The sequence below is a fragment of the Corvus kubaryi genome, unplaced genomic scaffold (assembly GCF_017639235.1).
Source record: "Corvus kubaryi isolate FWS band 111438036 unplaced genomic scaffold, C.kubaryi_AGA036_p1.0 37300, whole genome shotgun sequence".
Lineage (NCBI taxonomy): Eukaryota > Metazoa > Chordata > Aves > Passeriformes > Corvidae > Corvus > Corvus kubaryi.
This window is the reverse complement of record NW_024581093.1, coordinates 19,645,540-19,670,851: the sequence shown is the minus strand read 5'-3', so window position 1 is coordinate 19,670,851 and position 25,312 is coordinate 19,645,540. Positions and strand designations below refer to the sequence as shown.

Sequence of the window (25,312 nt, the reverse complement as noted above, 5' to 3'; positions counted from 1 at the left end):
TAAACCCAGCCATGGACTGTCACACGGCTAAACCCAGCCATGGACTGCTCACAGCTAAACCCAGCCATGGACTGTCACACAGCTAAACCCAGGCATGGACTGCTCACAGCTAAACCCAGCCATGGACTGCTCACAGCTAAACCCATCCAGCGCGGCTCCCTGGGACCGGCGGGTCCCTCTCCTCTCCGTTCGGAGCCAGCGGGAGCCGGCGGAGCCTCCTGTCTGCAGCCAGCACACTCCGTGCTGAACTGAAGAGGACACCACACAGCCAGCAGCACAGAGGGAGCGAGGCTTTCTCCACCGTAAAGCCCGAACAAGAACACTCTTCAACACGGCGGCTTCAGAGTCAGAGAGAAAGAGAAAGTGAGTCCTGTGGGACAGAGCTGGAAATGGCGACGGGAGAAAAGAGGGCGGTGCCGCGATTCTCGCGCGGAGCTTAAAAAACCTTCTTGCATGCCGTGGTAAGAAACTGTAGTACCACAAACTGTTTGTCTCTTTGATCCATTTGAAGTACATGGGGGGATGAAAAGTTCACGTGTGGCCTATGGACATTGTGAAGAGTGCCTATGCCAGGCTACAAAGAAGCATTGAGAGGCTTTTTAGAGACTTGTGGCGAAAAAAAGCCTTTGTGTTCAGGCCAAAGTAACTCATCCTTAAAAAGATTAATAACCCCATGTGATGGCCCATGTTTTGCAGTGTGAAGGAACTGTGAGATTTTTCATGGAAGAGATGCTTTATACTACAGCAGATTGTTTCTTTCCGGGCGGGTCTGCTGTTGGTGGCAGTTTGGGAACCACGTGCAGCTGAAGAAAACCCTTTTTCCCTTAAGCATAAGAAAGAGACTTATCAAGAACTGCAACACTGACTAACATCCCATGTTACCCTTTGTGTGAGTTGGGTAAAAGGAGGAATGTGCTGGAAAGGGGGAGGGGGTTTGCTTTAATTTCTTGTTATTTCTCTTTACTTTTAATTCTATTAGTAATAAAACTTTCTTTGTACTGCAACTGATTAAGGTTTATGCCTGCTTTGCTTTCTTCTAATCCTTATCTCATAGAGGGAGAATAATTAAGTGGTGGATATTTTGAGCCAAACCACTACACTAAATTGGTGTTTCTGCCCGGTTTCGAACTGAACCCGCTACACAGGTCCAGCTCGGGGTGCAGGACCTGAAATGCCCTCTGTAGGTCAGATGCCCATAATAATTTCAAAGAACAAGAGAACAGTTCCTCTCTCAATTTTATCACGAAAAGGGGCTGGTGAAGTGTAGCATTGGTGAAACCCCGTTTTTCATCAGGTGGTCACTGACTATTCAGCTACCGGGCGGTCTGTGTTCTAAGCTGAGGTTTGTGTTTTAAGCTGCACTCTGCCTCAGATGCTTCAGGCCTCTGGCTCCTCCATATCCCACAGCTGCCTCTGTTGGCTCTGCACTCCTGCTCTACCTTTGCCAACTGAAGCTGAGTCTTTGCTGGCTGCAAAATCAAAGGGCAAAAGTGCACCTTTTTCTTATGGCCATATGATTATAGTCTGAAACTAGATATGAGTGATACATAGTTCTGATCTTGCCTCTATGGACAGATTATAATTAAGTCTGTGTAAAATGCAGCCTGGGCAGGTCGGGCTGGTTCTGGACACACTGACACATGTAGCTGGCGCTTACAGAGCCTTCGCAGCAGGCTATTACCTTTGAATTGTTAAAGACAACCTATTAATGTTTTCTGAAGTGAAGCAAGTAGCAGCAAACGGACTGGTTGAGATGACAGTTTTCAGGATGAGGATATTAACACATAGCTCGAAGTCATAATATTTTCCTCTAGAGCTGGATGGGGCATGCCATGGCCAAGGTCATGGCATCCCATGTACATAGTAAGCAAGATGAGGAATGATCATGGATGCAGGTGCTGGTACTGAAGAGGACATAATTTACACTCTTCTAAAGTTGTTTCAGGAAGGTATCCTCTTCATCACCATAGTTCTGTTACACCTTTTGTACTGAATTACAAGCTGAAAGTTGGAGAACTCTGAATAAACAGCCAACAAAACATTATTTCTACAAACACAGGCTGCTGGCTATGATATATGCAATGATCTGGTCATTTGTTGAAGTAACAAAGATATTTTCTGTCAATTGTGTTTTCTCCCATCGTTTACCAGTAAAATTAGTATTGTCCCTTTCAAAAGAGAGCAAAGTACCATCTGAAGAAAACTGTCCCACTTCTCTATAGAAAATGTTATAATTCTGATCCTCACAGAACAGCCCTGTAATGGAAGTACTGATGAAATTTTTACTGTGTGCTACAGAACACTGCCAGTTTTCTCCCACGGCACCTAAAAACTTCTAAAATATTTTAAGATCACTGACAATTATCTTCAGGGCTGTGTAAAAAAATCATACATGGGGCTTGGGGAAGGAAATTCCTCCTTAGTAGTAGATGATGACAGTGCTTGTATCTATAGCCTTCCCAGGACAACTGGACTGGGACAACTGAAAAGTGACAGCCTATATATTCAGAAGGTTTAGTGAAAGTTTTGTCAGACAGTACTGTGGTGTTAATAGGGGAAAAATACTTTCTCTATTCTCAGTGAAAAAGATGTGGGAAAACTGTAGAAACTTTTAAATTCAAAAGCCAACAAAATCAATATTTTGGGAAAAATATTAATATTTTTGGAAAAAGTTAATATGTAGTATTATGTGCTAGAGTAAATAAACTTCCTTATTTGCAGATTGATATTGGCACAGAGATGAACAGTAAATAGTTGGGAAAGCAATAAAAAGGGAAAGGAGTTATACTGGAGAATCTTCAAAACTATATGTCCAAAGGTATAAGAGAATTGTCTGTACATGACCTTTGACAAAAAATAATCTAGTATTAAATGGAACACTGGTAATAGGAACATTGTCTCCTTCAATTGTGCTGGCATCAGCAACCGGTTATACAGACACGAAGCTGTGCAATGAGTACACGTAGTTCTGAAATACACAGCTCCTCAGTGATCAGGAAGTGTTAGGAATAAATCTTTATTGCTTTCTCTTCACTAATGACAATTTTGTACTCTAAATGCAATAGGTAGCAAAATGGCAGAAAAAAAATTAAGGCTGAACTAGTAAACTTGCATGAAAATGAGGGCAGTTACAGTAGGAGATGCTAGATGGTAGGTATCTTCAGTACAAAGGTTGTTTCTGTTTTTACTAAAACCTCATGACTAACAAAATTATTATCAAATAGAGATTCAGAATCAATGAACTTGTTGTAATCTAAATTATTTTTTTTAACTGTGTGTGCATAATTTAAAGATTATAACACTTGCAGTGAAGGAAAGGAAAAGGTGTCTAATGATGAACTGGAGTGCAAATTCTGTTATCAGAGATTTACTGCTCACGGTTCTATGTCCAAAATCTTGGATTGTTTTCACAGAATTTATACTAGACATTTGACTAAAATACTTCATAAAAAACACAGATTTTCCTGTGTTATCTGTCCCTTTTGCATGAAATTGAAGGACTCCCTGATGAGACAAACATTATGTCCAAGCTCATATTAAAAGAGAAAACAGTGTGGAATTCTGACTGTAAAGAAGTAGTTTTAATACCAGAAAAATTTGCTTCCTCAAATTCTTGTCATGGATCATAAATCTGCTTGGTAATTACAATTATGGAAGTACAAAGAGACCCCCAGCCAAAGTACTGGCTCAGGTTATCATGCCGACCATGGCACTGAATCAGTATCTCTCAGTTTACAGAATCACAGACTAAAGTAGGTTGGAAAAGACCTTTGAGATGATGACCTAAACTCACCTTATGAACTAAATCATGGCACTGAGTGCCACATCCAGTCTTCTCTTAAACAGCTCCAAGGATGGTGACTCCACTACCTCCCTGGGCAGCCCGTGCCAATGCCCCATCACTCCTACTGTGAAGAATTTTTTCCTAATGCCCAGCCTAAACCTCCCCTGGTGCAGCTTAAGGCTGTGTCCTCTTGTCCTGTCACTGATTGCCTGGGAGAAGAGACCAACCTCCACCTGACTACAACCTCCTGTCAGGGATGTGTACAGAGTGATAAGGTCTCCCCTGAGCCTCCTTTTTCCCAGGCTAAACAACCCCAGCTCCCTCAGCTGCTCCTCACAGGACTTGTGTTCCAGACCCTTCACCAGCCATGTTGCCATCCTCTGGACACTTTTGAGCATCTCAATGTCCTTCCTAAATTGAGGGGCCCAGAACTGGACACAATGCTCAAGGTGCAGCCTCACCAGTGCCGAGTACAGGGGAAGAATGACGTCCTCGTCCTGCTGGCCACAGTATTCCTTATACAGACCAGGATGCCATTGGCCTTCTTGGCCACGTGGGTACACTGCTGGCTCATGTCCAGCTGCAGTCGACCAGCACCCCCAGGTTTCTTTTTGCCTGGCCACTGTCCAGCCACTCCGTTCCCAGCCTGCAGGGGGTTATTGTGGCCAAAGTGCAGGACTTGGCACCTGGACTTGTTAAATCTCACATTGTTGTACTCAGCCCATCTATCCAACCTGTCCAGGTCCCTCTGCAGAGCCCTCCTACCTCCTACCAGCAGATGGACACTTGCACCCAGCTTGGCGTCATCTGTAATCCTCAATCCCCTCATCCAGATCATCATGGAAGGTACTAAACAGGACTGGCCTCAACACTGATCCCTGGGGGGACACCACTAGTGACTGGCTCCCAACTGGATGCAGCACCATTCACCACCACTCTCTGGGCCCGGCCATCCTGCCAGTTCTTAACCCAGTGAAGAATGCACCTGTCCAAGCTGTGGGCTGCCAGCTTTTCCAGGGGCATGCTGTGGGAGATGGTGTCAAAGGCTTTGATGAAGTCCAGGTAGCCAGTATCCTCAGCCTTCTCTGCATCCACCATGTGGGCCACCTGGTCATAAAAGGAGATCAGGTTGGTTAGTTGCCCCTTCTAAAGCCATGCTGGTTGGGTCTGGTCCCCTGGCCATCCTGTAGGTGCTGTGTGATGGCACTCAGGATGATCTGTTCCATAATCTTGCTGGGCACCGAGGTCAGGCTGACAGGCCTGGAGTTACCCAGATCCTCCTTCCAGCCCTCCTTGAGAACAGGTTTCCTCAAATTCTTTGGCCATCTTACAAATTCATTGGCCAGCTTACAGTCATCTGGGCCCTCCCTGGTGAGCCAGGATTGATGATATATGGAGAGCAGCTTCACAGACTCATCTGCCAGTTCCCTCATCACCCTAGGATGGATCCATCTGGTCCCATAGACTTGTGAGCATCTAAATGGCTCAGCAGATCTCTGACTGCTTCCTCCTACATTACTGGGGGGCTATTCTGCTCCCTGTCCCCATCTACCAACTCAGGAGGACAGTTGTCCTGAGAGCGACCTGTCTTAGTGCTGAAAATTGAGGAAAAAAGGTGTTATGTACCTCTGCCTTTTCCTCCCTACATCCAATAAAATATGGAGGTTTTCCTTGCCCCTCCTTTTGCCAGTAATATATTTACAAAAATATTTTTTTTTATCCTTCACAGAAGTGGCCAGATTAAGTTCTAATTGGGATTTTGACTCTCTAATTTTTTTCCTACATCACCTAGCAATATCTTTAAACATTTCCTGAGTTACCTCCCTCTCTTTCCAAAGGTGATACACCCTTTTTTTTCCCCTTAGTTCCTTGAAAAGCTCCTTGCCCATGCAGGCCAGCTCATCTTTTGGCACATAGAGACAGTCTGTTCCCGTGCCTTCAAGACTTCTTTCTTGAAGTATGTCCATCCTTGCTGGACTCCTTTGTTTTTAAGGGCTGCTTCCCAAAGAACTCTCCAAATCAGTCTCTTGAATAGGCTGAAGTCTGCCCTCCAGAAGTCCAGTGTGGAAGTCTTGTTAATGCCCCTCCTTGTTTCACTGTATACTGAAAACTATTATTTCATGGTCACTTCCCCAGCGGTCCCCAACCATCACATCTCCCACCAGCCCTTCTCTGTTTGTAAACAGCAGGTCTAAAAGGGCCCCACCCCTCCTAAACTTGCTCACCAGCTACAAGAAGAAGTGATCCTCCATACACACTAAGAACCTCCTAGACTGCCTCTTCTCTGCTGTGTTGAGCTCCCAGCAGATACCTGGCAGGTTAGTTACCTACAAGAACACGGGCTGGCAAGCTTGAAACATCCTCCAGCTGCTCGTAGAATAACACATCCACCTCTTCATCCTGGTTGGGTGGTCTATAACAGACTCCCACCAAGATGTTGGCCACCTTGGCCTTCCCCATGATTCTTACTCATAGGTACTCGACCTTATTGTCAGTAATCTCAAGTTCCATGGTGTTGAGAGCCTCCCCACTCTCCAGAGCCATGCTTCCACCTCTTCTCCCTTGCCTGTCTCTTCTGAAGAGCTTGTAGCCATCCATTGCAGCACTCCAGTTATGCGAGCCATCCCACCACATTTCTGTGACGGCAACTGTGGCACAGCTTTGCTGCTGTACCAAGGCCTCCAGCTCCTCTTATTTGTTACCCATGCTGCGTGTGTTAGTGTACATGCACTTCAGCTGGGCTGACTCTGGCTTGCCACCCTTGGGCTTGTTTCTGGAGAGCCTAGTTGCATCCCCTTCCCCTTCAAACCTGGTTTAAAGCCCTCTCAATCAAACCCCTCAATTCATGTGCTAGAATCCTTTTGCCCTTGTTAGATAGATGGAGCCCATCTGGCTCCAGCAGGCCAGGTGCTGTCAAAGCTGCCCTATGATCAAAAACCCCCAAATTCTGCTGATGGCACTAGCCCTTAAGCCATTCATTGATAATGTGGGCTTTCCTGTTCCTTCCATCATTCATCCCTGCTACTGAAAGAACTGAGCAGAACACCACCATGCTTCTGCCCCATCAACCAATCAACCCAGAGCTTTGAAGTCCTTTTTAATTACCCTGGTGCCCCCTTCTTGTCAACCTCATCACTGCCAGCCTGGACAACCAGCAGTGGGTAATAATCAGAGGGCTGAATCAGCTCAGGGAGTCTCCTGGTGATATCCCATACCTGGACCCCAGGGAGCCAGCAGACTTCCCTGTGGGATGGGTCTGACTGACATACAGGTCCTTCTGTTCCTCTCAGAAAGGAGTCACCTACTACAACTACCCTTCTTTTCTTCTTAATACTAGAGGTTGTGATCTGTCTGGCAGACAATCAGGAGGCTCTCTGGGCAGATTATTTTCTTCAGTGTCATCCGCCTGACCCTCTCAATCTCAATAGGACCTTGTACCTATTCTGTAAGGGCACCTGGGAAGGTGATGGGGGTCAGGAGGGAATTTTATTACTGCCCTGAGTGTGGGCCCATTTCCATTCTCCCCCCTCTACTACATTTCCTACTTCTGCCTGATGGTAAGAAGCATGGGATGGGGCTCCTCTGATTCCTGCAGGGCTTCTCTAAGGGTTGGAAGGGTCTAACTCCGCCAGTCTATTTCTCTTTCGCTTTCCCTAATAGTCCTTAGCCTTTCTACTTCTTCTTTAAGCTCTGCCACCAGAGCAGATCATTCACCTGCTCACACTGCACGCAGGGGTCTTTTGCACTGTCCTCTGATACTACCACCAGGCTCAGACACTCTCTGCAGCCAGAGGTCTGAACAGCTGCGTACTTCTTGGAGAATTCTGTTTGTTAGTATGCTTTTACTAGCAATGGCTTTTGATAATTTGAAAACAATTACTGGGAAAAAAGAGAGGGGAAAAAAAAAGACACAACCCACCACCAGGAGGGTGGTGGCAACCCTGCCTTTGCTAACTGCTGAGCAAACTGCCGTTCCATGCCCTCACAGACTGCCATGCCCCTGCTTGCCCACTCCTGTTCGCTGTGCTTTGAGACACTTGCCTTCCCTAGAGCCTTTTGTAAATTGTCTGCAAATCGCCCCTCCCTTCGCCTGAATGACTAGCAAGAGGGCTCAGAGTCTGCTGGATCAAGAGCCCTTTTCCAAGCTATGCAAGCAAGCACTCAGTATACTGGTATGGCTGCTTGGATTTCTTTACTTTGGTTCCCTCCCTCTTGGGGTCTATTTATTAGTGATTCAAAAGGTGGTGTGTGTGTTTTGTTTCCTTCTAAGTGTATGTGTCATATATGGCTTAGTGCATCTGCCATGGAATTTGTGACTCCTCTTCATAAATATGGTATGTAGTGTTTTAGCAATCGATAAATTTTTAACTGAACACAAACTTTGACCTCTACAGACTGTTAAAAATCCATATAATATGCCATGTATGTATTTTTGTTAAAGCACAATAACTTGTATGAATATTGGCAAAATTGCAACATGGTACTGTGTTTTTCCTTTTACTAAAAGGATGGTGGTTACTATCACCTGATTCTGATGTTACAGATGGGTTTTTGACCACCATCTCATTAACTGTTAATAAAACAAATATTTGAAGGTTAGTTATTGTTTAAAAAAAATCCTGTTAAATACATTGTCACTGTTTTTAGAAACAGATGGAGATTGGAAATATTCTGTGTATCACTGTTCGAAAAAACCAAACCAAGTTCCATTTATAAGCTGCTTCAGGTCTGAGTCAAGTATTTTCTGATGTCAAAGGGAAATAAAGTTGCATGAACTGTTCTGCTCTACAACTGTTGAATCCTAGAGGGCCAACTAAAGAACAGTTTTCAAGTAAGCTTTAACACTTTGCATGATTCCATCTGCCTGAAAAATTATCTGACATAAGTCAGTAGAAATAAACCTAAAAATGTTTTCAGAACTAAAATACCAAACTAAAGTTTGTTTCCTTAACACAGTTCCTGCACAAAAATGATTTATTTTGTATTCAACTTATTTGATTCTGCTCTATCACTCTCTACATTTCATGTGGTTATACTGGTAGCCTACAAAATGTTTTGCACAGTGAATGAGTTTATAAAGTTTGTTTACAGTAATATCCAAATCCCAAACTAAAAATGGGTATTTATAAAAAGAATTACTTTTAATTTCCTATATAACTTCAGCATATACAATTTAAAATGTCATAAAGCTATGTATATAAATATGGACGTCGTTTGGGGTTTTATTTTAGCAATAATCTGTTACTTAGCGTAAGATTTTTGTCTTAGGTAACAGATCTGCCAAATTTTGATTTGAGATTTCTCAATGAAAAACAAAAGCCATAGAATTTTGTTAATTTACTTTCTCCAAAACAATTAATTAAAAGGGAGAACTCTGTATCAGAAGACCAGATCCACTTTTATGCGCAAGGCACAAATGACCTGACTTCAGAGGGAAGTGTGTGCCGTGTGCTTCCAGTGGAGAATGGCTGGCCCACCTAGCCTTCCTTCTTTCCTTCCATCAAGAAAGATTTGCAGTGAGGTGAAAGAAGCCCCAGGAAAACATTTTTAGACACACACGGTTGCATTTGACCTGTAACAGTTTTGGATGAGCTTGTTCCTGAGATTCAAGGCAACAAACTCTGCAAAAGGCAAATATAAGTATACATAGTTATGTCTAAAAAATTGAAAATACAAGTGCCTACAGTGGAGTCTGTCAGTAACTCAAAGCTGTAGGCTAGAAACTTTTCTCTCCTCATAACCTGAGGACTCAATGCTCTACTTCATATGTATAATTTGTATTTCTTATCTTTTATCTTGTGGAAATATCGGAAGATAGCTAAAAGCCAAAACAAAATAACCTTTTCTAAGATAAGAAATAGCCTAACACATTGTCAATAACTGTGTCTTCTTTTCAGAGGAATTAATGCGTTTTAAGTACTATTATCACTGGAGACAGATAACACTCAAATACCTCATAAGAGGTTTATCCCAAAACTCAATATACAGGACAGTTACCCAATTTGTGATTTCCTAAAGCAGCAAAGAAATAAATTATACTAGCTTTTAGCAAAGCTAAAATATATTAATGTATCCATTAATACGATAACCAAAGAGCATATGTTTGTAAGTGTTGTGTGACTATTTAAACCCTCTGCTTTACTGACAAAAATAAAGAATGAAAATGTTTTGCAAGTAGATTAGTCTTACTTTTGCTAAATAGAAATGAAATAGAACTTTATTTACAGGCTTTTTTCTGATTTCCATTAAGAGTTGATGGGTTGAAGATTTTTTTAATTTGGGTTTGCACTTAAAAATTCACTACATGTAAATGTTCTTTATTTTATGCCAACCTCTCCTCTATCCCTTACAGTAATCACAGATCTATTACATTGCATAAAATCCATATTTAACAAGAATACAAGCCACTGCCTTAGTAGGGGAGCCAGACATGAATGAGGGTGAAAAAACCTAAAAACATTTTATGGCTGTATCAGTATAATTAGGTAAATCTTTTAGGGTAGTGTTTCATGCATTCAGGTATTTTATGAAGGGTTCCTTACAAATTCAAACTGTTTTTCAGCTTACTGCTCTCTCTTTAAACTTGGATTTAATTTATTTTCTTTATTGCTAATTTCTATACTGTATCAATCCTTAAAAGGAAAGTGCAGAAGGAGCTGGTCTCCATTAACATAGTGGTGGTGCACATTTGTGTCATTTGATGCAGGAATAACAGCGGAGGTCTTGACTGGCAAAGTGTAATACAGAGACTCTCTGCTTTAGGATAAACTGAACAAATTTGCTTTAATACAAAACAGCTTTTGAAAGTAATATATACATTACTTTCTACATATAGAAATCAATATGCCAGGTATCTTTCTCCTTTCTTTTCTTAAGATTACAGTAAAGGAAATCATGGTTGCACCAAAGACGCTAAAACATAAATGTTTCAAATTTATTTCACTGTTATATTGCAATTACATACTGTGCTTTTTATTTGTTTAGGGAGTTGTAAACATAACTTATAATGTATTCTCTAACTAGGCTGGATGTTTGAACATCCTCTGAGTTTCTAAACCTTCTACCCTATGGTCACATGAAAGTACTTGATGGTAACTGTACACTTGAGACAATGCTTTTCATTCTTCCAAATCTAATTGTAATGGACTTCAAGTTGAAGGAGTGGTACAGCCTCAAAAAAGTAGAAGACAGAATACTTGGGTTACACTACAGAGCAAAAAATGAAATACAAATAATATTTAAGTATTATTACAACTAGTCATAATTCTCCAGGTAATGATGTAAACGTGATGATCTGGCAGGCATGCAATGCACAAATACAATGGAAGAAGATACTAGTGAAAAGTATAATGATGATCTATTTTGCTTTTTCAAAACTTTTAAAGATAATCCATAAGTCTTTCCTAAAAACATTGACATAGATTTACTACTTTTCTCATTAAAAAACCTCAAACATTTGACAGTAGATATTTAGCTTAGAAACACTGCTTACCTTAACTTTTTCTTCCAATCTTCCTAAGCGTAGACTGCCTTCTATAATTTTCCTGAGAACACCATGATTCTCATTTTCCAAACATCTGGCCTGCAACCATGCAGTATAGAAAGCTACTTTAATAAAGCTAAATAAGCTAAAATAATGTAATCATTAGATTTGTCAGGGCAGATAAAATGCATACACTGAGGGAGACACAGCAATTCCATTTCGAACTCCAGCAGTCTGAAGAAGCAACATGGATAAAGAGTCCTGGAAATTATTCTCCTAATGGCTCATTAATAATTTGTCAACTGACTGTGAATACTATGAAACAGTATTATTCTGAAATGAAACATACTCTAAACCCAACCAATTCTGTGATTTTTTTCTACAGATATATGTATGTATACGTAGGGATCCCATTTTTATACATGAGACTCATCCTTCGGGTCACATTATGCAAGTTGCTCTCAAACAAGCCCTTGAAACTGGCAGAGGTTTGGGCAAGGATATTTCTAATATGGTATGCCTAATATTTAAAAGTAGGTATCCCAGAGATTGAGATCTAAGAATCAGTTCCCCCAATTCCTAGGAGACATTTATTGTGCCCAGTTTCACAATCCTGAAGTCCAGTTTGTAGTGGACAAAGATTTGAGTTGTGTCACCATCATTCCTCTTCTAGAATTAGGAATTAACTGCTGTATCTTTTTACCCAAAGCTGATGACAACCTTTGTCTACCACCTGAACAACAGAAGTAAAAGAAGCTTTATTTTAACAAAGTTTTGTGAAATGATTTCAGATTCAATTTGAAGACAAGAGTATGAATATGAAAAATTGAAATTGTGTCCAATGCCTTGTAAAAGAAACAAAATGGGCTTACAAAAAGCCTAGAAACCTCCATGCCAGGCACTTCCACTAAACAGAAGTTGTTCCAAAACTCTCAATTAGCCTGTTAAAATGACTGCTAACCAATAAGGAGCAATAATATGCATATGCATTCACAGCAGAAGGTCCACACAGATCACTTCAAGGATAACAGTCCACCCTTAGACTCAAAACAAGCATTAAAATTTTATGATCATGTGCTATTTTTAAATACATGTAGCTCAACATCAACCTCTAAAACTAGGTTGAAAAAAATCTTTTAAACTTGACATGTGCCATTGCAGACCCTAATGCTCATGTGAATTAAGGCTTAATTATCTTAACTTCAGAAATAAGGGTAGTTGCTTGTAAGTACTCCTCTAGAAAAAAATCTTTCACTGCTCCCATTGTATTTGCTGAAGTCTACTTAAATAGAACTAAATCCTTAAACTGAAATGATAGCTTTATTTTTTGATAATTCAGATTAGCAATAACTTGTGCCAGTAGCATGATAATTGTGTGAAATATCAATTAATGCATATTAATTATTTAAAGGTAATTACCAAAAATACAAGATGATCACGTTCCTTAGCTATCTTCTCCACCAGCCCAATAAGGTTTGTTAGATAGTGATGGGCTGTAACTTCTTTTTCCATTGCTTCCTCCAGCTGCAGTTGCAAAAGACCTATTTTCTTCTTTAATCGTCTATAAAAGAAAAAGGAAAATCTTTGGATGGGGAATTAATAATGGCCTTAAAAAACTTGCATCACATGTGCAAATCAACATGTACAAGTCTCAAACAATCAAACATACTGTTAAAAATGCATTGGCCCAGAATATTTGCAGTGCCAAAAGTATCATGTCCCAATTTTTGGGGCTGTTTCTTCTTTACAATATGTTATCTGAATAACAACAGTAACAATGATTCAAAAGAACAGTTTGTGCAATGGCTACAAGTTCATAATTCTTAAGATATAGAGCAATAGTATTGTTTTTACTTTTTAGAATATTGTGAACTCATCTCTAAGCAACTAGGTGCATGAGAAGATCTGCAAATAGTGTAAGTCTACTCATCATCTCTTCAGATGAGTACACCTAATGATTAATTGCTATAGCTAACTACTAACTACTAAATTAAATATATATTCTTAATTTGCACATAGACACAGAAAAGTGAGCAGGAAAACATACAAAGGTTAGCAAAATATGACAACCAGGCCTCAAGACATGACAAAGATATGTTTAGGAAACATGTTTTTTCTGCAGTAGGTAGAAAATACACTTTATGGGAAGTTAGATGGTATTTTTTCAGGTGTTTCTGTTGTTTTTAGAAATAAAAGTATTTCTATACAAGAAAATGAGACTGTGATAAGACCTGTTTGTCTTTTGAATCATTTGCATCTCACTTTCCAGGATATTCTTGTCAGCCATTAAGTTATTTTTCTCTAAGAGCAGTTTCTTGTTTTCAGTTTGCAGTGATGCTGTCTTTCCCATTACATCTTCCACCTCGCAGCGCTTTTTCTCCTGCTCCTGTTGTAAACAGCTGCAAAAACCAACAGGTGTCATGTATAGATTACTTCACTAAAATGCTAAATTACAGGAAGATACCCATGTTGAAGTTTTGAAAAAGATACACTGAGAATGCTCAATGTTAAGTGATGACATCAGAGGTATTACAATCTCATATCAAAATCACGACAATTATTCAAGTAATTCCTTTGGACTGCACTTTATTTAAATTACAAAAATATGTAGTCCAGATGTAATTTTTTTTCCCCAAGAAATTACTAGCAATGCCAAAATACAAGGTTTGAGAACTTCTCAGGATGGCACTGTACCACAAAGCAGTAATCTGCACTATCCAAAGGCTTGAAAGCATACAAATTTACAGAATGTCTTCATGAAAACATTACTCTGCACTCTGTGCTGCATGACAGCACTCCTGAGTTGTGCTGTTTTGTGTAATTTCCATATTGTCACAACTGGAGAAACTTAGAACTTCTAGTTTAGAATTTCAGGATCCTTTAGACATGTTCCAAAGATGGGAACACAAGAATGAAAACGTTTTATAATATATAGTATTGATAGAAGCAAATAGATTTGACAAAAATGCTATTTTAAATGCCTCCTCTTCTACTATTTAAAATGGTACAATTAGCAGTATGTACTCTATGGTAAAAACACTTCTACCAATGTTTCTAGATCTGGGATTTCCTTTTTGTCATTTTAAATGTCTCTAAAAACCAAGACAGTATTTTTTAAATACTTCTTTACCTTTCTTTGTGCTTTGGTAGTTACCTTCCTGGATTACCAGCAGAAGTTTCCACTGGCTTCCTACCTACAGAGTGCTACGTATGCAGCTCTGTTCATGTGCATGCCTTGCACCAATGTTTCTCTGTGCACCATATGTAAACTCATACCTTTTTAAATCATTCACCAAAGCCAAGTGCTCCTCTGCTGTTATTCTGCTATCCATTTTGGCTTTCAGCTCTTCACATTTAGAACACAATGTTTCTAGCTGCTTCTGGTACTCTGCTATTTCTTCCTCTTGACTCTGTTTCTTACCTTCTAAGATTACTATTTGTTTGGTCAACTTCGAAGCTGTGGAAGGGAAAAAAAAAAACGTCAACTGGGTATAGCAGAACTAATTCAATGACTTGTGAAACTCCAACAAAACCATTAATACATTAATTCCTAGTTGTTCACAACGTTATGTAACAGTGGATTTGTCAATTTGTATTTTAACAGTTTGGACTTGATTTTTTGCTGTCTCAAGCAACTTGTTTTGGAAAAGTGCAGGAACTTCAAGAGTACTTCTTTTCAAGGCTATAAACTCATTGAAATGTCATTTTACTCTGAAAAATTCTGATTCAGTTTAAAGTGCTCTTCAATTATGAAAAGGACTGTATTGCTGTTTAACTTAAAGTTCTTCTCACTTTTTCAGAAGCAGTAAGTCAGAATGGAGTATTTTTTGTAGTGTCAATAGGTGATAACGACATTTTTTTTCAGTATCAGTTGACATGCAGAGCATGATCTCCTATTAACGTTACCTACATTCAAGGATGCTTTTTAGGCATATATAAAGTCGCAAAGAAAACCCCAGCTAACCAAAACCAAAACTCCACCAAGCCTGCCAAAACAAAAAATGACAATAGAAAACAAACAAAAACCCCTACAAAAATCTAAACCTGCAGTACCATCTTTAGTGTAGTTCAGATGACTAGCAACTCAAGCACTTTTACCTTCGTGAACGTGCTGTCTGTGACTATCTTTTGCTTTAGCTTGTTGAATTTCGAGTTGCTCCATCAACAATCCATTTTCATCCAAGACCAGCTTGGCCTGAGTTTGCAGCTGCTGCCTGCAATGATAACCACCTTATAAATAAAATATAACTCTAATGTTAACTTATGTCCAAAGAACAAACACAACTGATTTTCAACAGTGTAAACTTACAAAATCATATTTGAACCTCTTTAAAAAACGGATTAAAAATCCTTATTGAAAGCAATATCAGGACCTGAGGTAAGCTTACTGGAGGCATGAACTCATAACAATCAAAATGTGATTTATTTTAAATAATGTTTAAAATCTTTGAGTAATGGAAGCAAAAATTCCCTACAAAAAGAAGGAAAAATAAGTATGTGTGAATTAGGATTATAGCATCGTAAAATGGTTAAGGTTTGAAGGGACCTCCAGCCTCAGGAGGTCATCTGGTACAACTGCCCAGCTCAAGCAGGGGCACGTACAGCCAGCAGCCCAGGACCATGTCTAGATGGCTTGAATATCTCTAGACATGGAGACTCCACAGCCTCTGGACTGCTTGTTAGAGCACTCACCATGAAAAACTATTTCCTTGCATTCAAAGGAAGCCTCCTATATTTCAGTTTGTGGCAGTTGCCTCTTGTCATTTCACAGGGCACCACTGAAAAGAGCCTGGCTCTATCACTATACCCTCTCTTCAGGCATTGATATCCAGCGATAAGACCTTCCCTGAACCTACTCTTCTCTAGGTGAAATGGTCCCAGCCATTAAGAAAGAGAGAATTAAAGCTACATAATGGTGCAAGATTTGCAGACATCTTTGTAACTAGTACCTGAAGCAAATTTGTTTCCAAATATGTTTATAAGATTTGGATTTACTTGACTTTGATCTGTAGAAAAATACTGCCAGTGAGTTTTATGGGCCTATAAGGAACATGGGTGTTTAAAATGAACTATCCTGAGCAGAGAACTTAACTCTCTGTTTTTTAACTTTTATTAATTCAGCTTTTAAAAAAAACAATACCAGTCTTTCTGATGTTAAAAAAAACCCTTTAAAAACTATTCACTGTTCTAGTAAAAGCTTAAAAAGAACTATTAGCCAAAAGGCATGCAGAAATACAGTACAAGTATCAGATGATAGCACATTAATTTAAACTGAAGTTCTCATCAGTCAGTAAGAGTAGCCCAAACCCAAACAAAATGTAGCAAAAGAGACTCTTAACAAGGATTTCTGATGATAAGAACTAACAACACAGTGTGTATCTGCTTTGTTCATGTGTGGCCTGACCTACATAAAAATGCTTCCCATTGTGCACTAATCTAGACGGGGACAATTTCCCCTACTATCAAATTATATTCTGACTAAAACTGAAGCTAAAGCATACAGCTAACAATTGACAGCAGAAAAATATAAACAGTCTACCCTGAAGATTTTTGCAAACACAGAAATGGCAGTCAACTTACACTTCTATTCATTAAAACCTCTGTGTACAGAAGCTTGCAAGTTTAGCTGACTTCTTTAATTTACTGCACTGGGCATAAGAGAAGAAAGGAAATGTGTATCAGCCACTTGAAAATCAGTCAATAGCTGTCAAGCTACATCCTCATCCTCAGCTATGCCTGGCATCATAAGGCTATTTTATTAAAAAAAAATTTGAAAAATTGCTGCAAAAGGGGGATTAGTTTGATGAAGACCAATTCCTTCATGCGTAGAAAGTACATTCCTGCAGCAGTCAATACAAATAAAAGAGCACTGCACTGCAATGTTGAGTGTGAAGAAGTCACTGAAGGTAGAGAGCAAAAGCTACTTAAAGTGATATTGCTGCTGGCTTCCACGCCTTGCTGTAACCCTCCCTTAAAAAACAGCTCCCAGATAGAGACTATAGACAGCCTGATATAGCTCAGAGAGTTATGACTTTCTCTCATTCATTTGCAGAGGGGCAAAATTAAAAGCAAACGTGTTAACTGAAAAAATTAACATTTAAGAAGCTGGAACACCTTTATGAAGAGCGTTTTGAAATTTGTGGACAGTATATAAGCAGCTAAGGATACCTGAAATATCCACAGTATTTTATTAAAGCACCTATACAACACTTAAGATACCTTTGTAAAAACCTGCTTAACCAAATCTATACAAATACTAACACCTGTACTTCTGCCTCATTGAAAGTAGGTCTATGCTACTGGGTGAATCAGCAGAAAGAGACCTAAGATTATGATGAACACCATCTCTTCCAAAGTCCTCCTCATGTAGACACTGTGTCATCCAAGCACTTGCATGCAACTACCTGTGTCATGGGTGCAGGAAGAATTTTTATGTTCACTCATACGGGATGCTGTTCCAAAACCTGTTACACTGGTTAGGAATTATCTTCCAATTTCCACTTTAAGTTTGTTTATGGTGAATGAATACCCAGCTGTTGTCCTAGTAACACCATCCCGAGTACCATAATTGCAGCAGAAGAACTTTTTGTATACGCCATGTCTCCTGCTCCTGCTGTACACACACAGAGCAACACTCCTTTTTCAGCCTTTGTTCTGTAAGTGAGAAAGGCCAATCTGCCTAAGTTCCAAATAAAAGAGGCTCTCCATTTCCTTGGCTACACCACACATCCTTTCAGCTTTGATTCTCTGTACTTAAATATGTGAACTCTCTGGAGATTTCCATACAACTGTATTGTTATTGTCTAACCTCTACTGGAAGGACCTATTCTAACATACCCCATGACCTTTCTTTCTCTTTATAGCTGTTGCCCTAAAAAGCTGACAGTCATCTTTCAATGAACCAGTACAAACAGATTCTTCTCCATCTCAGTTACCAACCGATGAATATCTCACTTAGGTAAACTGTTAGTAAGTCTCAAGTATTTTTTACTACTGTCCTGGTTAAAAGGAAAGGTGTCTGCCAAGGAAGGTGGGAACCTCCTTTGGAATCGAGAATATGACCCCCTTCCCTCCAAATTATTATAACTTGAAATTGAGGGGCTTTCAGGCAAAGATATAGGAAAAGGAATAACAGTTCTTTACTACTATATATATAAATAAAAAGGCAAACAAACAACAACATCACCAACAATGAACAGAAAAAAACCAGGAACCCAGCGCCGCCTCTCCCGGCCGCAGCCTTTTCCCCTGGGTGCAGCTCCGCTCGCGGCCGCCAGGGGCGCTGGTGGCTCCCGGCCGGGCAGGGCGGGTGCGATGGTTCCCCGCGCCTGCAGGGGGCGCTGTGGCGCCAGCTCGGCCGCCTCACTGCAGCTGGTTAATGGCTGGCTCAGCTGGCAGGAGAGACGGAAAAGGGGCTTCCTCTACAAATTCACGGCGGGCAGCCGGTCCCGGTGCCCCTCCGGAGAGCGAAATGGGCTGTAGCAGGAACCTCAGAGTGGCAGCCTGGAACGGCAGGGTGGGCACACCCAGGGTGGCAAACAAGGTGTAGCAAAAACTCCAGAGCCGTGCCAGGAGCCGCGGGATGTCCGGGCAGGCACCGGATGTCAGGTTAAAATGTAGCGCAAAACCTGAAGCAGCGGCAGAAAGCAGCGGGGCTGGGCAGTGGCAGCCCGGCTTCTGCAAGCAGCTGCCGCACACAGCCGGGAGACGCTCCCTCTGGGAAGGGGAGAGTGGGTCAGGGTCCCCTTCCCAGTGAGCTCGGGTATTGGAAAAGGTCCCAGTTCAACAGCTGCTCTTGTGAGCAGAAGCTCACCCACGGTAGGAGAAACAGTGAAGGACAAAAACTCCACAGTGGCAGCGAATTCTCTGGGCACCAACAGTCTGGCTCCAAAACCGCACCTGTCCACTCTGATCCCGAGACCAAGAGAGCGAGGAGCTGAGCCCAGCCCCCTGACCCCCCAGCCAAAATCTTGCGGTATCTGCACTTCCAAAGGAAAGCCCCTCAGCTAAGAGACTGCAGTCAGCTGCACCCTTCCCCCTCCTCCTCCTCCCAGCCACATCTTTTGTCTCCCAAGTATCATTGTTACCATCTCTTAGGCAACAAATGGGAGAAAATTCCCTGGGAGAAAGAAAAGCAAAAAAAAAAAAAGGAAAAATCCTAGCTTCCGACAACTACTTAACTTCATTATGTTTGCATTGTTTCACTTCTCAAGAACGTCAAATTCTTCTAATGCCACATTCCAATGCCATTATATATTAGTGGAAAACTGATATCATTAGCACACTGTAACGGTATGTAACCTGCAATATCTGGGACAGAATTACATGGGCTGCAGGTGCAAAACTCCACTTTCATATTTAATCTTTACTCCAAAATTATTCCAGGCATTGCAGATCAGCACTGTTCCAACAGGACAACCGTGGTGCTATTGAATCAGGGGGATGGGAAGAAGAATTAGTTTGTTAGGAACAATGCATCTAGCTTGGTCAGCATACCAGAGCAGGAAGATAAGAGACCACTGATAAGGGCAGGGCGAGTCTTGGACAGACATCCTGTGCTCAACCCAAACCTAGCTCAAACCAGTCTCCAAGCTTAAACTCGGGCCAGGGGTATAAAGAGCATGCGCAGGGAGGAAAGGTGAAAAGTTCAGGACGAGGAAGACTCCTGACTTCATCGGAGGAAGACCCTTGGAGACCCCTAGCAAAGCCAACAGACAACACTGCGCAAGCGCAACGCGGATGTAAATGACTTTTGGCCTCATTTTAATACGAAGCGAGGCTGGGCGGGGCTAGGTGATGAATATGTATAGGCGTGTTGGGAAACTTAATGAATATGGAACTCGTAACCCGATAAATACCAAGCTGAATGGAGCTATCCCCTATTCGTCCCAGTGCTGGAATAAACATACCTACTTTACCACTAGGAGTGGAGTCTTTTCCGCTCATCACTATTAATTCTTCAGAAAAACAATTTGTTTGAGGGCAAAAAAAAATTTCCTTAAAAAACTTCTGTAATTTTAAAAGTTTGTATGAAATAAGCAAAATAATTAGTAACTTCTAAATTAATTTCTAGTATAATAACTTGCCATTCTGTAGGGGTAATAAAGTTATTTAATTGCTCATGCAGATCTTCATTCTCCTTCACCAACTCTTCAACTTGTGCTTTAAAATTCTTCATATCCTCCTGGAAGACAAAGGATTTAATATAAAATTCTTTATAAGTATTTTAGTTTAATTTTTACATCAACAAAAAATTTTGTAAGTACACATGCTTGGGTGCCTTCGTTCTTGTCTTAACAAAATATTATCTCACTACTCACTCATCTCTAATTCAGGTATATCATATTTGATTTCTAAGTTGTTTTATCAATCTAGTAATATTTGATTAAAAATAATACTGATATTTGACTTGTGCCACATTTTTGCAAGTTGTAGATCTTTAGAAGATAGGTTTAAAAAGCTGAATTCTGGAAATTACTGGATGATACTACCCATTTTCAGTGGGAGTGACATGGATTTGAATATGGTAAGGCAACACAGTGAATTTACAGTAATATAAAAAACCCTTGCTGTTTTCTGCTAATTTTATGGCTTAAGTTTTTCAGGGAAATACATTTATTTTTAAAACCTAGGAAAGTTCTGCTCTGAAGCATAGCTATTTTTCAACGGTTCAGTGACAAAAAAAATACTGCTAAAAAGCAAAAAAGAGTACCCATTCTTTTAATACCTAGAAGTAAGTATTCTTCTACCACAAAACCCACAAGCAGCTGGAAGGGCAGCAATACAGAGCACTGAGTTCCCATTATGAATGACAGTTGTAAATTCTTTCTACCACTGACTAGTTTACTAGTCACTGACTAGTTTTGAAAGGAATGAGAGAGATTTGTCTTTACAAACAAACTGTGGGTCTGCTGACAGGTAAATGCCAGATACTGAGAGGTGAAAGAAACAATGGGAGGAACTCCACTGATTGATGAAAGGAGTGAGAGGGATTTGTCTTAACAGACAAACTGTGGCTCTGCTGATAGGTAAAGATAGATGCTGAGAGGTGAAAGAAGCAATGGGAAGAACCATGAATTCCATAGGAAAAGAAAAAGAGGGGGTATACATTAGAAGGGGGTCTGTATTAGGTAATTTCTGAAGTCTGTACCTCTCAAGTACCTCAGCTAATGAGGAAAGAGAGGGAGAGTGGGAAATTCGGCCAGGAAATTGGGATAAAAAGGAGGCTGCAGTCCTCTAACAATTTGAGAGACCCCAGGGGAAATGCCCCATGGCCTCTCCCTTTATTCAAATAAAGTAACAGGACTCCTCTATCTCCTTTTTGGACATAAACCTCTGGTGTTTGTGGATTAATTTTCCTGACAGTTTGCTCTATTTTTAGAGCACATCTTACATACTTACTCAGTGTAGTGTGTGCTCCTAAATGTGAACAGGCTGACAAAATCAAACAAGCCAAGTAGGATAAGACAGCACAATAATTACGCATGGAAAAGTAAAACAAAGTCACTTTAAATTTTAGGCAGACAACAGCTTTGGCAATTCCCTTTAAAAAAAGTCAGTAATTTATTTCTGCTTTAGTGTATATTTTTTCCAAATGGCAACTTGCCTCATGTTCAAGAATAAAATCTTCCTTTTCTCTTATTCTGTCTTCATACGCCAATAGAAGAGGTGACAAATACTTTGTATCCAACTTAAAAGAAAATTAAAAAATAAATACATGTAAATTAATTACAAGCCATAATTTCATCTGTATTTTTTACTGCTGCTATACATTATTAGTTTTGAAAGCTGTTAAAGGGGTTTCAAATATGACTTGTAGACTAAAGTGCAGAACTTATACAAGCATGCAGACAACCATATGCAGAACAATGTTGTAGAAACACTTAACAGCACTGTGTTAGGAGCAAGTTTTGGAAAGGAAAAGACTGCATGCTTTACTTGCACCTTTACTTCACTAAAAAGCAGCTCTAACTTATCACCTTATGTAGCACAGCAGAATGTGGATGCAAATGAATACAAAACAAAATTCAAACACTACAGTGAATACTACTACTAAAAAAAAATTATCCCAGATTCATTAGTAAGTGGGAAAGGAATTTTTACACTCTCAAACCTGCATCTTTAAGACTAAATACATACGTATGTGATTACTGGCTACTATGGCTAGAAAGACAGAGCAGGAGAACTTTCCCATTCTGTATAGTTCTCAGTGACAGTGAAGAAGGAAAATACAAGATCTGATTAGTATTTCAAGGAGAAATTGTTTTACATATTACAAATGCATTCCCTTTCACAGACTATTTGCCTTCCCCTTGTCAGAAATTTATAGGCTACTACTGGACCCATGACCATTCCTACAATCAGAAATATTCTGTTTCCTTTTAGTATAATCTTAAAAATAATAACAGCAAAAGATAAACAATTAAGAAGATTAACAATTAAGCAATAGATCTGGAGAGATCTTGAAGCAAACTATATGCTAGACAATTCTAAGTGAAGATGGCATTTATGATTCTCAGTGTAACAATACTTTTCAAGAGCTCAAAGTTGGTGACTATGTGCAGTTTTGTAGCTTACTGTACATTCAACTGGAACTGCACACATTCATTACAGAATTCTGCCCTACATATTTTTCTGCAACCAAAGAAATGTTCATAATATTCTATTAGTATTTGATAGTTCAGCAGAGTATTACCTGAATATTTTGATTCCAGGAAAGAAATTCTACTACTTTACTTAGAGAGGAATGAACAATTAAGTGAAAATATTACTTGACTTACCAGCCATGGTGGTGGTGGTCCTTTCATGGGTAAGCTTTTCAGCTTTAGATTCTAGATGTTTTAAAAGATACTGACATTACTTCCTGCTTTTTGAAGCACCAGCAACTGCCCACTGCAGTCCCAATTATCACCCCAAACAAGCTTAGGTTTCTAATTAGATGTGTTGCATATGTAACACATACTCAATAAAACTGGAAGTTCAGTATATTATTGATACAAAATAATACCGAATTCTTTATATTAGACAATGATAAATGCTTATTCTAAATTATTTTAAATTTCAGAAAAAGCCTGTGCAATTTGTAGACTGTGGAAATTTGGAGAAAACAGTCATAAAAACTCAAAGATTAAGTAACAGACAATGGGACATTTCAGTAGAAACTGCCCTGATAACCATGATTCTCACCTCTTCTTGGGACAATGACCTGAATTTAGTTTGATAGCGACTTAATTCTACATTTAAACGATGGACCATCATTTTCAAAGCGTCATTTTCATCTACCAGTTCTTGTGCTTGTTGTCTGAGAGAAAGTAATTCTGTTGCCTCCTCTATTAAAACAAATGTCCAAAAAGAAAGTTCCATTAAAATTCAAGAAATGTTCACAACAATTTGATAATTGTAATGAAAAAAATTAAATAAGCCAGAATAATGATCAATAACTTCTCTCAAAATACTGTTCTGGAAAAATACCATGAAAAATTACTAGCAAAAAATCCATTATATATCAAACAACCAAGCAACTTTTTTTTCTTATCATGCATGTATTCCTTGACAAAATTTCTACAAATGTAGAAAATACTGTTTGGAAACTACTTCTGCATGGATACTTGCCTACATCAATGACTTGAAACCTACTACTAGAGGAAAAGGTTGGAAGAAATTAGAAAAATCAAAACAAGATAACTACAGAATAGCTTTTATGTTTCTCCCACCTTCTCTATGTGAGTTCTCTGCAGCTTCTTTAAGTCTTCTGTTTTCTTGTTCTAGTTTCTTCAGCTTTAATTGCTGTTCTTCTATGTGCTGTTTTGTTCCCTCAAATTCTTGGACCACAGCTTGGTATGCCTTGTTCAGAGACCAGTTTTCTTGTTTTAGTTTTCTGAACTTTTCTTTGATTGTATTTTCCCATGCTTGCCTTGGCCGAACAGACGCATCTGTAGTGCCACAGTACAAAGTATTTAAATGCTATCCAGACTGCAATAGGAGTTTCAGCAAATTACAATCCATTTTTTTCTAATATTAGCACTATATGTGTGTGTGTATATATATATATATATATATATATATATATATAGTAAGATCTAAATCAGCTCATGGCTCCCAAAGGATAAGACTGGAAAGAATAAAAAAAGTGGATTTGGAAAGAGAGCTGTGGAGTAGCTGCAAGTTCCCATCTTTTCTCTCAGACACCAGAAACACTCCTTCTTCAAATGGAAAAGATCATGTCAGCAGATCTCTCTCTCCCAAACATCAGTGACTGGAGAGGTAAAACTGAAATGTCCACTGCAATAAGCAAAGTGTTTGTGCCCTGCATGGACTAGTCAGTATTCTTGATCCCTACAAATTTTAATTACCTATACAATGAAAGCTTTACATTCCTTCCCACTGAACAGCTTCAATGTTAATGAACAGAAGTCACTGAACAATTCTTATAAAAGTAAACTTCTGGATAATCTGCAAAACTGTGGATATATTGTTGCATCAGTAATAATGGATCTCACTTCCAAGTTTTCCTTTCCATCTGTATAGAGTAAATAGCTGAAATGAAGGCAGAGATTTTACCCGTACCAGCACAATTTAACAGCATACAGGTATCAATACAACTAAGTATAGGACAGTTCCTTAGTTCCCTCATATATATGAAACCCAGTACAGGGCTATCTATTGTACTGATGATGTGTAATAACTTCAGGTGTTCAGTACTATCTCAGGCAATTCTGGCCACTGTTAAATTCCTGTGAAAAGGCGTAAGATACTTGGACAGCACAGACACACATAAAACCCCATGAACTCGTAATAGGCACATTTCCCATCATGAGACACGCAGAGCTCAGAAGTACTGCGCCTGAAGTTGCCAGGTGGATGCAGAAACACACAAATTAGCTGAAGGTAGGCCACGTATCTCGTGACTGTATGTTTACATTTCACAATTTCAATCGTGATAGGATACTTAATGGTGACATCTTCTAGTGTAGATTGAACTTAATGTATTGGAGAGGTCCAATATGACTTTAATTTCATTACATAATTTCACAATCATTTATTTA

General features: G+C 39.6%; 1 protein-coding gene across 9 annotated transcripts in view; it reads right to left on the bottom strand.

Annotated features, from left to right (window-relative positions):
• The window catches only part of CEP89 (centrosomal protein 89), a 45,388-nt gene that overhangs the window by 10,812 nt on the left and 9,264 nt on the right, over positions 1-25,312 (bottom strand). For 4 of the 9 annotated variants that reach the window (XM_042027708.1, XM_042027712.1, XM_042027706.1 and 1 more), the window contains 10 exons: positions 23,981-24,199; positions 23,454-23,596; positions 23,048-23,098; positions 21,874-21,957; positions 20,354-20,451; positions 15,366-15,481; positions 14,544-14,724; positions 13,499-13,666; positions 12,687-12,828; positions 11,277-11,366 (listed from right to left, as the gene is read on the bottom strand). In XM_042027708.1, the coding sequence (XP_041883642.1) occupies positions 11,277-11,366; positions 12,687-12,828; positions 13,499-13,666; positions 14,544-14,724; positions 15,366-15,481; positions 20,354-20,451; positions 21,874-21,957; positions 23,048-23,098; positions 23,454-23,596; positions 23,981-24,199 (1,292 nt within the window). Of the gene's footprint in view, positions 1-4,394; positions 4,892-10,541; positions 10,956-11,276; positions 11,390-12,686; positions 12,829-13,498; positions 13,667-14,543; positions 14,725-15,365; positions 15,482-20,353; positions 20,452-21,873; positions 21,958-23,047; positions 23,099-23,453; positions 23,597-23,980; positions 24,200-25,312 lie in introns of those variants that run through there. The other 5 variants (XM_042027707.1, XM_042027714.1, XM_042027715.1 and 2 more) reach the window with 5 other exon arrangements.